The sequence below is a fragment of the Microcaecilia unicolor genome, chromosome 13, assembly GCF_901765095.1.
Source record: "Microcaecilia unicolor chromosome 13, aMicUni1.1, whole genome shotgun sequence".
Classification (NCBI taxonomy): domain Eukaryota; kingdom Metazoa; phylum Chordata; class Amphibia; order Gymnophiona; family Siphonopidae; genus Microcaecilia; species Microcaecilia unicolor.
This window is the reverse complement of record NC_044043.1, coordinates 38421918-38435823: the sequence shown is the minus strand read 5'-3', so window position 1 is coordinate 38435823 and position 13906 is coordinate 38421918. Positions and strand designations below refer to the sequence as shown.

The 13906-nt window shown below is 41.4% G+C and overlaps 1 protein-coding gene across 2 annotated transcripts in view; it reads right to left on the bottom strand.

The window, feature by feature from the left end:
• Positions 1 to 5908, bottom strand: part of UBE2G1 (ubiquitin conjugating enzyme E2 G1) — a 126891-nt gene extending 120983 nt beyond the window's left edge. The window contains exon 1 of one of the 2 annotated variants that reach the window (XM_030185871.1): positions 5583 to 5908. In XM_030185871.1, coding sequence (XP_030041731.1) covers positions 5583 to 5628 — 46 coding nt within the window. In that variant the 5' untranslated portion in view covers positions 5629 to 5908. Of the gene's footprint in view, positions 1 to 4798; positions 4929 to 5582 lie in introns of those variants that run through there. The other variant, XM_030185870.1, reaches the window with a different exon arrangement.
• Positions 5909 to 13906: the final 7998 nt, after the last annotated feature.

The window sequence follows — 13906 nt, the reverse complement described above, 5'->3', positions numbered from 1 at the left end:
CTAGTTCTTAATTTTGCTAGAACCCAGAATTAAAATCTGTTGGAAAGTCCTATTCCTGTAAGGGAAAGGTAAACAAAAGGTAGAAAACACTAGAAAATTAGAGTCAAATCAGAATGAAGATCACAGTAGCACTGTACTAAGAGTGGTCTCACAAGGTACGAGAAGTAACATACATATTCTGGTTTTAGGGGAGTTGCACATAATACAAGTTTAGCCCATGAAGATATGTCTTAAGATAAATGTGGTCCTGTCACATGAACAGTGTTCAATATCTAGCTGTTCTGTAACAGAAATTATCCAGACTCACCATCACCAAATCCTCACTACCACAAAATAACATCCCCCAACTTTTCAAAGCTATACATCAGTACCCAGTAGCAACTTTAATTTTCTTTCCAATGCACAAAATATGCAGAGCTGCAAGAGGAACAAGGATTGGATACTAAAGCAGCAATTCACTAAGTATATGATAAAGTCCTTAGAACAGTGGTTCTCAGCCCTCTCCTAAAGGCACACATTGCCATTCAGATTTTCAGGATTACCACATATACACGAAATAAATTTGCATACACTGAAGGCCCAATGTATGCAAATCTCCTGAATGAAGGAACTCAGGTTTGTAATCCGCTTAGGATTTTAGTGGAATATAAGAATCACACAGCACAGCATGAGTTGTCTCCAGTATCTGCAAATTTCAGGCATATTCACTGTGGTAATCCTGAAAACCTGAATGGCTAGGTGTGCCTCCAAGAAGGAGCTGAGAAGTACTGCTTTCTATAGAACATATTAGGTGGAATACTTATCCCTAAATAGAGCCAAGCATAGATTGTATGATCAGGCCTAGTTAATCCATTCTGAAAACAAATTGAAAAGTGTACTTTGAGAAGCACTGTAATTTGGTGAATTGACATCTGATAAAATGAGGTTCGTAAGTTCACATCACTAATTTCTTCTACAAACATAATAAAAATACATCAAAACATAGAAAATATATCTTTATTATTGGAATAAAGATGTATTTAGTCCAATAAAATTTGATTTCTTTTTATTACCTTTAAAAGTGGATTAACAGCTACCACACCACTTTCTACAAACTTACAACTTGCTTGTCTAAAATCAGCAAATGTCAGAATTGTAGAATTGTTCTATTTCTGAAGAACATAAATGAACTGTGGACACCAAGTTAAGCTGGGCCCCATGTTCTAAATTGTTAATGTACACCAACTTCATTTTTTAAAAAGTGGTGGTCAAACTAGTCCTCAGGGACCTCTCAGCCTGTTGAGTTTTTAAAGATATACTCAGTGCTTACAAATATGCTGTGTATACACTGGAAATAGAGTAGGGAAACAACTCATGCATGTTTTATGGATAGCCTGAAAACCCAACTGGCTATAAGGTCACTGAGGAACAGTGTGATCAACTGTTTTAGAACATATTAAATAGCATATTACTACATTGCATTTGAATTATCTTACATTATTGTTTGTCAACTTCACACTGCACGTTACTTGAGTCTGGAGAAAGACAGGATATAAATAGACCAGAAATAAATGCCTCAAAATACAGAAAAAGGCATCATTAAGCCTACTGGACCCTTATGAACTGATTAAGGCAATGCACATTACCATTTTCACCTTGCTTTCTGTATCCTCATGTCTAATATTTGCTGGACCAACACCAGATACTGAGCTGTTTACCTGTACTATTACTTTCATTCTTCTGACAATTAAAGGGCCATTCTCTTGAATTCTACAAAGCTAGGATGCCTTCCTATTTTCACTGACCTATTTGATAGTGTAAACAAATCTTTAAGGTGTGCAAAGTGATGCATGCAGTACATGTACTGGTTAAGTAAACATTAACTATATTCGCTTTTCTGGTGTTATTTTGTAATTGTTTTAAGATACAAAAATATGTAAGTCACTTTGTAGCTAGTCATGTATTTTAATACACAATGACTGCATCAAAGTACAACCTAAACTGGAAAAATTGAAAACACCAGATAAACAAAAAAAAAGAAACATACAAGAGAACTTCACCCACCACAGAAGAAAGTAAACACAATGTGGTAGACATAAGATTCTACACAAATGTAATAAATGAATGGGAGAAACTGGGAAAACCCACCAACGATAACCACTAATCACATCCACTCACTGTCTGTGTGTATGTATATGCAATAAAACACTAAGGGGCCCTTTGGGCTTATCGTTTGGTCTTTTGGGACTACAGCCGGCTCAACGCAGCTGCCGGCGGTAGTCCCGCCCCAAGCACGCACCATTTCCGGGGGAAAAAGACCCCCCCCCCCCCCCGGGAAATGGCTTGCAAGGTGATAGCCTGGTGGTAATCGGCATTGTCGCACACTGCCTGGTTACCGCCGGGTTAGTGTGGAAGACCTTATCACCACCCTCAATGGGTGGCGGTAAGGACTCCCCATCACACAGCCATGCGGTAAGAGTTCCCTTACCGCATGGCCATGTGTGCCTGGAGTTCTTTGCTGCAGTAAAAAGGGTCCTGGCGTGCAGAAAAAACGGCCTCCCGCCACCAATGCAGAGCCCTTTCTCCTGCAGCTTGGTAAAAGGACCCCTAAAAGTCCTGTTTATAAAGGCATGCTAGCGTTTTTAGTGCGCTGTGTAGATACCTATAATATTCCCATGGGCGTCTACATGGTTATCGAGTGCTAATTTTTAGCGCACGTTAAAAACACTAGCGTGCCTTTGTAAACAGGGCCCTATATAAAGTGATATAAATTAACAGCACAGTGCATTTAGTTAGATCAATTTTTCTAGTGGCAGCAGTTTGCTTTGGTATGTTCAAAGCACAGTTCAGCATTTCTGTTGCACTTGTAACTTTTCAAAGTTTAAAATTCCTAACTACAGTTCATGGGTGCACATCAACTGCAGTACAATTATTCTGATTTGTATTATTAGAATTTCTAAAAATATACCTGCAACCAAGCTATATTCAAAAACAAAATAACCTGCTCATATTCAATATTGAAAGACGTCTTGATTTGTCATGTTTCAAGTTTACTTAATATACTGCTAAAGGGTGACCACCATCTATGCGGTTTACAAATTTACAAAAGATGAAACAGGAGAGTTACGGAAAGGAACTACAAAGTACATTCCTACTACACACAATAGAAAAATAAAACTTGACAAATCAGGTCTCAAGGTGCTTAAAGCTAAAGGAATTGAGCTATTTCAGGTACCTATTTCCTAAACCCTCTTAAGTTGCTGCAATTCACACTAACTGCAAAAAAAAAAAAAACCCAAACAAAAAAACAGATTATCTGCAAAAACTCCCTCTCCCTAGTGAACTGCCAGCACTTGAAAGAAGACAGTCATGCCATTAATGTGGGGCATGACCGACTACACTAACTGCATTCTCTGTTAACAGTTGTCAGATAGTTAACTACACCTCCAAAGATGTAGTTAACTATGACAACACATTTGGCAGAAGAGTGCACCTTGCTGTGAACGGAAGTATTGACAATAACTCTTCATATAAAATTCCACATTAGGTGTTTGGTACAGCAATCAATGTGGTACTTTTAACTTTTTTTTTTAGCTCACTTTAAAAATTGATGTACGTTAAGAGAAAGGAGAAATATGTGCACTAAAGTATAACAGGCTACTTAAAGCATAAGTTCATAGAATGATTAAAAAAGCAGAATGATCAGCATGGACCGGATTCAGTAAATGGTGCCAAAAATTAGGCTGTGAATACAGATAATACTAGACAAAATTTCAGCAAAAGCTGTAGTAAATACACCAATATAGAGCTGAATACTGTATAATTAGAACAACCTTGATGTTGAAATGGAAGTGGTGTCAATTTGAAAACTTTTTTTGGTTTGTTTATAGTGGAGAAAAAGACCTGAATAGTCAAAGCATGGCAATATGACAATAAATATATTTAATGCCAGCAATTCATTGACTCCATTATTTTCATTGGTCATAAAAAACTCCACTGGATCGTGATGTCTATCACTTGCTTAAACTGAAAAGCGTTACTTAGCTTAGGCACCAGGAAAAATTTGTGCTCAGTGTTATAAAGGGTGCTCTGGACGTAGAACCTTTACAGAATAGCACTTTGGGTGCAAGGACTTACACCAACTGAAACCAGCTTGCAGGTCACATCCCATCAGCAGTTACAGGATGCAGATTTGCCCCCATTTTTCCAGGATCCAATCACTGCAGGAGACAGATATGATCTGCAACAATAACGAGAGGTGTAGGTGTGGGACTAGAGAGGCAATGCTGAGTGGGTGAGGATTGACTGGATAAGAGGGTCGAATACTCCAGAGAGTGAACAACTGGGATATTCTGGTACACTGAGTGGACGGATGTGACAAGAGGATATTATGGGAATCGGATTAAAAAGAAAATGAGGGTGATGCCAGAGCCACCCCCGAGTTGAACCTACCACAGGGCAGGTTGAAGGCTCCCCAGGATGGTAATACTCTGACCATTGTAACATTAAAATAAAGCAGCTTCAAGCAGTTCGAAAATGCTAAGGAACCCCAAAGATCAGGAAACATTTTAAAAGGTCAAAATGTTCAGAGACAGTGACAGAAAAAACAAGTCTGTAGAACGTCAACATCCTTATGACACGATAACATGCATCTTTAGGCAAACAGTGAACAGATTTTTGTTTTATCGTCACCACTTTGACATGAGCAGAAATTCCGATCTTAACACTAGCCTTATTACACGGGCGACAAAAAAAGTGACCGAGTGCAGGGGTAAAGCTTCCCTAGAGGGAGGCACGGTGCCTCGCAAGCCGAAATTACCGCGTGGATCTGGTGGGTCCCCAAGCCCAACGCTCCACCCGGTTACACGTTGCGCTTGGGAGACAGAACTGACGCCCTCGTTTCTCTTTAAATCTGGCAGCACATGGGTCTGCATTGTGAAGCCAGCGCGCGAGCAGACCAAGCGCGCATGCTCACTACCAGCCACCACCACCGGGGCCAGGCCAAACTGAACCGTACCGGTCACCGAGTGCCTGTCAGGCAACAGAGCACATACAAGAAAGCCTCAGGGGTTGCCAAGTCACTTAGCGAAAAAGGGGGGGGGGGGGGCTGTACACAGTTCAGCACCTTACTCCTACCCCCCTCCCCCGGTATGTGTCAAGGCTCCACAGCCCCCCTGGTAAATACCTCAGCCCACCTCTCCTCCCTCCACTCATCTTGTCATATTCCCCCTCCCCCAGGACATTAGAAAGCCGCAGGAACTGAGCTCAGAAACACAAAGAAAGCGGAGCCGAGCCCTGGCAACCAGGGCAACAGTCGGGGCCAGTGGCACAACAGAGGCAGGCAGTGGCCTGAAAGGGGGGAGGGGGTGAAGCTGTAAATAAATAGCAATAAAAACGAATTAAATAAAAAATAGGAGTTGGAGTGAGGGTTGCGCACCCACGTTGTTGGGGGGGGGGGGGGGGGAGAGGTGACAGGAATCATTCCAGTGTGGTGCTCCGCAGCAGCTCTCCTCAGTCCGGGTCTCCCTTTTGTTAAAGGTTCTCCAGGCTGAAGCAACTGGTCGCCTCTGAGCGACCCTCTGGTTCCAGGCTCTTCTCCTTACCTGCTAATTGTCTCCGCAGTAACAGCGCCGACTGGAGCTCCGTCATTCTCTTCTTTAAGGAGAAACAGACGGACTTTTCCGGAGAGAGGGGAAGGGGGAGTTGACGCGACAAACAAAAACCCGTTTCCTCTGCCCCGGCTGAGGAGGAGCGACCCGTTACAACGCCTGAAAATAAAAAAAAATAACGGTTGGGACCGGGCAGCGCCACCCAACCTCGCTACCTTTTTTTGGTTTGTTTGTTTCTTTTTTACCCCTCTCTCAAGAATTTCACTGCACTTAAGGCCACTTCGAGCCTGCGCAGTTATAACCTCAGAAACAGCTAGACTGTGCGTGACGGCGTGTGCGACCGGTCGCGGCCATCTTGGTGAGGTCGGTACAGGCGAGGAGCCATCTTGGGGAGGGAATGGGAAGCGCCGCCGCCGCCCCCGCCCCCGCCCCCGCCCCCGCCGACGGGAGATTCCTGGGAATTGTTGTGTGGCCAGCAGGCGAGGAGACTCAAACAAAGACTGGAGCAACATAAGTGACAAGATCTTTTATCGTGTATTTTTTTTAACTTTGTATGTACCGCGTTTTCTCGCGGTTGCAGGCAAAAGCGGTTTACAGATAGAATAAAAACTCACTGTCGGGGAACAAATTACAATGACTCTTCAAATTGGTTAGTTTTGTGCATAGCATAATGAAACTCACTCCTAGCCAGGGTATGTAGAGTATGATCTCAGTGAGTCTCTCACGTTTTACTGCTAACGCTGGCCGTAGTGCTTGCATCCTGCCTAAAACAGCTTCCTCTGGGAATTTAAAGTATTATTAAAAAATATTTTTACTAAAAACCTGTGACTTCCAGTACAAGGAAAATATTTCTATATCTTTTTGCTAAGAGTTTTTCGTCTCTGACTTCATAGCTTGGTATTTAAGGATCTCCGTATCCTTCGGAATCACAGAATAGCTTGGAACTGACGTTTCTGTAATCAATTGTGAAGCTTTTAATGGATTGGATTAGGAATGTCCCAGCCTGGTGATTATAACGTCTTTGTTTTCTATAATTGTTTTAGGGTTCTGAGCCCAGTGCTTTTCTGGTACAGTGATGTAATGTTTACAAAGTTTCCAATGGATGAGACATGACACCTTATTGTGCCTTACTGTGTACAAATTTTCTGCCATCAGAACTTCGCAGCCAACTATGAGATGAGTAACTGTTTTCAGGTTTTTTTTTTTTCAAAATCTACATATGTCTGTTTTCTCACTTTTTCTATGCTTGCTGTGGACCATCTGGCTCATAATCCACTGTCCTGGGCTGCAACTATCAATCTCTCACCTCTTTATAGAGCATTCATCTGTCCAGGTTTGACAATGTATGGTTCCTGCAGTAAGACTTTGTATTACCACTGTATTAGTGCGGTTGCCATTTGTTTTTCCTTGTTTGCTAATCTAGAGGCCCTTTTACAAAAGGGGTGTAAGTGTAGCACCGGCTTGGCATGCAGCAATTTAGCCCTACCTTTAGGCTCCCAGGGGAGCTAGGCGGTAGTTCTCACTTTCACCACATGCCAATTTAGGAGCTTAAATTTTTTTTTAATTTTCTAGTGCTGGGGGTGTGCCAGCCTGCAGTGCTGCCCGGTTACCTCTGGAGCCTCCACTGCCTCCCCCAGGAAATGGCCGCACAGCAAGTATTTAGCTTACTGCTCAACCATTTCCTTATTTAAAAGAAAAAAACGCCTTTTCCTGGCAGTGATAAAAGGGGGGCCTCTGAGATTTTACTCTAGTATTGCAAATTCAGCTGTTTCCTTCCTGTAAGCACTGTTGAATTCTCACTCACATTCCTTCTACAGTATTTATCAGAATGTTCGTGCAAATTTAGTGATGGAGACAGATTCTGGACATTTACTTTAATACTTAAGTACTTTTTGTGTATTTTGATCTGTTGAAGCTGTTAAGTAGGCCTGGAACCCTATGATAGCAGCTCTTGTGTATTTGGATCTGTTGAAGCTGTTAAGTAGGCCTGGAACCCTATGATAGCAGCTCTTGTGTATTTGGATCTGTTGAAGCTGTTAAGTAGGCCTGGAACCCTATGATAGCAGCTCTTGTGTATTTGGATCTGTTGAAGCTGTTAAGTAGGCCTAGAACCCTATGATAGCAGCTCTAGTTATGTATAATCTGTATCAGGCCCATTTCTTATGAGGTCAGGACCAGCTGGAACTGGGAGGCCAAAAGGCACAATAAATCCACTTTCATGATAGTTCAGTCCAGGCCAGGAATTGCCATTCTAAACCACAAGGTTTACTTAAACTTGGATGGTGTAGATGAAACATGGGTTGGTTAAACGACATGTCTGTTTAAACTCTGGCCTGTCTGCGGATCTTTCACAATAGGACAACCGAAGTGTTCGCCTCAGTGGCAGAGGCTCCCACCTTTATGAACACCATTCCATCCTCTTCTCCATGATGAATACATCACAGGTACTGTTCACAATTTGATACTACGTCTCTTGGTGGAGAGGCATTTCTGTAACAGCAGGAATATAATAATTTGGAATGTACTATCACTCACGCTCTTCAATGCAGGACTGCTACGCAGATTGATTACTGGATTAAGCCATCTCCATTTACCTGTGCTTTTTGGTGTTTCACCCGTGGCTCTGCCTATTGGATTAAAATGACTATTTCCACGTAACTACCTTTTTGATATTGAACACATATCTCTTTTGATATGTTTATACTGTATAGAACGTTACAGCGACAAGTTGGTAATATTTTATTTGTGTCTAGGATTAGAGTCTTGAGATGAAGCAGAGATCAGATTTATGATTTCCGATTCCTTGTTTTGCAGAGGAAGTTGCAGCTCCCAGGTTTAGGGCACTTGTGGATGGTCTGTAATTTGTAAGGGGGTGGGGAAGATTCTAGTTGCTCATGATGGAAGATATATATATATATATATATAATTTATTTGTAGCATTTGTACCCCACATTTTCCCACCAGTTTGCAGGCTCAATGTGGCTTATATATTTTTTGCACCTCTCAGGATAATAGGTTTCAATTGCAGAAATGGGGCAACTCGGGGTGGGGTGTCGCTCCTGGATGGGCTTCTTTTCATATCATATGAGACTTCCATTACTAACGAATAGCTGAGTTCTTTAAAGCTTTCTTCTTGGAATGTAGGAAGGGTGACTTCTCCAATTAAGAGGCAGAAGATTTTGCTGTTCCTTCCATCTGTCCTCTTTACAACATTCCAAATTTAAGAAATAGTGGGTGGGTGGGTGACCTGGTCGAGTCCCCTGCAGTTCAGAGAAAGGCGGGAGTTCTCATCCTGTTTTGGAAGTCTCTGGACCTGTAAATCCACTGTCACTCGGGGATCTGACGCTATGTGGTGGCTTGAGTAACCATACGAAGCAAAGCAAACAGTGGATACAAAAAAGTCCTCTCTCAAGTGGTGTCTTCTGAAACAAGTTCTTTATTGCAAAACAATTAAAACAACGACCCGACACGAATCGTGTTTCGGCCGTATAGGCCTGCGTCAGGGGTCTATAAATAAATGAACATAAATACAAATCATTAAACAAACATTTAGATTTCATGTGTAACAAACTGAAATAAAAACATGTATATGTATAAACAACCTTAAAAATGAGGTATAAAAATGCATGCATCAAGGAACATACCTATTCGCTTCCAATCAAGAAAGAGAATATGTAGATAAAAATAATAACTGATCAACTTTCCTTGATGCATGCATTTTTATACCTCATTTTTAAGGCTGTTTATACATATACATGTTTTTATTTCAGTTTGTTACACATGAAATCTAAATGTTTGTTTAATGATTTGTATTTATGTTCATTTATTTATAGACCCCTGACGCAGGCCTATACGGCCGAAACACGATTCGTGTCGGGTCGTTGTTTTAATTGTTTTGCAATAAAGAACTTGTTTCAGAAGACACCACTTGAGAGAGGACTTTTTTGTATCCACTGTTTGCTTTGCTTCGTTGCTCTTTCGTGGAGAGAACACCTTCTGTGTGTGTTGGCTTGAGTAACCATACAACACCCTATGATTTTGTGTATCGTATATGCTTCCAACTCCTATGACAAATTTTTTTTTGTTTTTTTTTTGCTTTAACTACAATTTAATTGCCTTATGCTAATCATGATATCATACTGGGGGGGGGGGGGGTGCAATTTTAATTTAGTGTTTGATCCTGCTGTGGATCGCTCCTAATCCTTTGGAGACCAGAGGATTCACCCTTCCAGGGGGTTACCTTTGTTGTGTGACACCTTGGATATGGTGGATTCCTGGTGCCTCTTTCAGGCAGGAGAGAGAGATTATACGTACCTCTCAAGGGCTTATGCCACGCAATCGAGAATTGACTATCTTTTGATGTCTCGTTCTTTTTTCAAAAATTTGGCCCCTATGATGTTTCAGATCATGCCATGATCTGGATAATATTTTGTCTGCAACCAGGAGGGGGCACCCCATAGAGGTGGCATTTTCCAATTGAACTGTACTAAGATCCCATATTTCACTCTTTTTTTTTTTTTGATAGACAAGTGGAAGGACTGTGCACAGAACAATGCAGCTCATGCAACACAATATTTGCTTTATTGGGACACTGCTAAGATGGTGCTTAAGGGAGAAATTATTGCCTTTGTAGCTCCTAAGAAGGCTATGGGAGACAAAGAAATATTGCGTTTGGAAAAACAAGTGGTCAAAGAAAGGAGAATTTTTTGGAGCCCAGAAAACACCTGCAGCTCAGAAGAGACTTCTAGCGACGCAAGCTGCTTTAAACACGTTGCTACATCAGAGGGCGGTCAAATCTGTGGTCTATTATAAATATCAGTTGTAGCTTCATGGGAATAAATGCAGGAAAATACTATCTCATTTGGTTACCACGCATAGCGACATAACTAGGGTGTTGCAGCTTACTAATACCATGGGGCACAAAACTTCTTCTGACAGATATTAACGCTGTATTCAGATGTTTTTATGAATAGGTCGATGCTGCCTTAGCTGAGGATACGCTGGATGGCTCTCTCTATTTGGACAATTTCAAATTACCTACGACAACATCCCCCTCAGAGGGAGATTTTAAATGCTCCGTTCACAGAGGATGAATTGATCTTAGCACTGCGCTTTTCATAAAGCCCTGGGTCCGGACAGTTTTCGGGCCAAATGCTGTAAGATTTTGGCAGATCATATTGGCCCACCATTATTTCACGTTTACCCATATTGCGCATTTCCAGGTGTTACCAGATTCATTTAACATGGCACAAATTGTTCTTCTGAAGCTAGGCAGAGACCCCTGCTCCCCAACATCGTATAGACACATCTCTTTAATAAATTTTGAAGCCAAGTTGTTTGCGAATCATTTAGCATGCATCTTGCCACATCTAGTAGAAGATTGTCAAGTGGGTTTTATCAGAGGTCGATCAGCGGCTAAAAATATACCTAAAATTCTGGCCTCTCTGGAATTTACTCGTCTCCGAATCACTCATTCCGTCCTGGTTAGTTTTGATGCGAAGGCATTTGACTGGGCCTCTTGGTCCTTCTTACTTCAGGTGTTGCAACAATAGTAACATTTCAGGATTTTTCTTAGAGGCCGTGCTTGCATTATACTTGAATCCATCTGCTGTCATGTGGGTTAATGGGATTTATTTTTCCAAACACTTCCAGGTTCACAGGGGCACCAGACAGGGATGTTCCCTCTCCCCTTTGCTCTTTGTTTTAGTGTTAGACCCTCTAATTTGCGATATTTTAGCTAATCCTGAGATTCAAGCTTTCACACCTTCACTTTCAAGGTATCGGCTTTCGCAGATATTTTGGGACACTTAAAGAGTCCACAGCATTCGTTAGCAGCGTTACTTGAGTCAGTTCAAGAATATGGTGATTTGTCAGGTGTTTCTATTAATTATCAGTAATCAGTAGAAATAAAACAAAATAAAACATGAAAAAGAAAATACCTTTTTTATTGGACATAACTTAGTACATTTCTTGATTAGCTTTCGAAGGTTGCCCTTCGTCAGATTGGAATTATCAAAAATCTATGCCTTGACATCCTCAGAAAATGTGAGGAAGGAATGGAGGGGGGGGGGGGGGGTTCCCTTACGGTGAGCGACTCACTCATTCCGTTACCTTAGGATTCATCTTTCCATGCGTACATCTGACCTATATAATCTTAATGTGTCTCGCTTAATAGACTCTGAGGCATATTTTCAAAGCACTTAGCCTTCCAAAGTTCCATAGAAACCTATGGAACTTTGGAAGGCTAAGTGCTTTGAAAATATGCCTCTCTATGTCTCAGTTATTGACTGGTTGGCAGGCTTTACCTTTATAGGAAGAATAAATTATTTAAAATGATTGAATTTCCCAAATGGTTATATATGCTTCAGATGCACCGGCAAGATGTTTCCATTCTCAATGGATGCTCAGCTCGTTTTTGCTGGGGTGGACGGAAGCCTCGACTACCCTTGTTTTATTTAATAAGACCATGGAAAAATGGGGTATGGGTCTGCCAGATCTATATAAATACAGTCAAGCTTGTCTGACTCATCATTTAGGGGACTGGCTTTTAAATTGGGAGGACTACACCCCTCTTAGGCTAGAAAGAGAATTTTTTCAATCCTGGCATTTTAACTTTGTTTCAGGTCCATCTGAACTGAAAGGCAGTATTATATGTTACAACCATTATGAGATTTATGGAAGGCCCTGTCAAAGTTATGGGATGTTTCCCCTCACATCTCTACATTCTTGCCTATACAAGGTAATGCTCAGTTTCAACCAGGCTCTGACAACCGTACATTTTTGCGATGGGAGTCCTTGGGTTTTTCTCAGTTAGTACACGTCCTTCATCCAGATGGATCATTGATACCACTGGAGGAATTGGGGGACGGCTTGTCTACTCATCTAACAGACAGTTTTGCATATTACCAATTATGTCATTATGTTCATACTTTAGATAGAGCAGTGTTGGCAGCTGATCATAGAGACATTATTCTCACTAGATCAACGAGACCACCTCTCAATTTCTTTGCTGCACAAGGCTTTAATAAATATCTCTCCTGTCAAAGATCTTGTCCAGGCTAGATGGGCGGCTGATTTGCTCAGGTCACCGGAATCTTTTAATCTGGTGACTTTGGTAGCTCGCATTTCCCACTTAACAAAGGCAGCAGATCTACGAGAACATCAGTTTAAAATACAATATCGCGCTTATATTTCTCAATCGCAATTGTTTATGGGTGGAATTGATGCTCCCATGTGTCTGAAGTGCTCATCTCACTCAGTACAATTCATATTTCCATGCATTTTGGGACTGTCCAGTGATTCATAAATTTTGGTCCAGACTGGTTCTGTATTTGGAGAGGGTGTTGAATTCTGCTAGTCCGCTCTCAGCAATGGGTTTTTTTACTTGATGATAGATAATGAAACACTCCCCCTTCAGAGGCGAGGAAGCTGAAGCTTTTCTTCGGAAAGCAGCGGTATTGGGCAAGAAGTCAATTCTCAGGGTGTGGTCTACCCTGCTACACCTTCCTTTTCGGGAGGGCGGAGCGTGCTACATCAGCTCATGCTCTTGCAGCGTAGAGAGTTGGGAGCTTCTGTGAGACGTAAAAGAGCATTCTTGGAAGTTTGGGACCTATATATTTTCTCCCTTGCGCTGAGAGCACATAGTTTTATTTTAAATACCTTATAATATCTGAGGAGTAATGAATTCTGGATCGGAGAGGTTTTTTTTTTTTTCAAATTGCTTTTTTATTCTCATTACAAGGCTTGATAATCATGGGGGGAGGGTTTCAGGTTGTAAAACCAAAAGAAATTTGATGACGGACCATATTCTTGTGTCTTTGCTGTACATGCGCTGATGTTTGACATTTTGCATACTGAGATTGTTGTATGTATTTCGTGTATTTGGTCATCAATAAAAAAGTTGAACTATAAATTTAGAATTGTGAGGACCTGGTCCCACAGCTACACAGAAATACAGCAATGACACAAAGGCTAGTGGCGCCGTATAGAATATGAGATTTATTGTGGCATGAGCTTTCAAGGATCAGAGTCCAATCTGTCACATGCAGAGGATCAATACTAATACTCCAATACTACGGCAACCAAGGAGGCATGAATATACCCATATCAATGAGCCAGGAATACTACTGTGATGCTCAAGCTGAAATCTCATTCTGCCATAGACCTTTAGCAAGTCACTTCTCTTCCTATGCTTTAGTTCTAGTGATGGCTCTGCTCCTGACTCGGGGTGACCCTGAATACATCTCTCTTCTCCTTGGCATCAATTTACTCAGCAGTAATTGAACATTAATATTACCCCTTCATTGCCTTGGGTACAA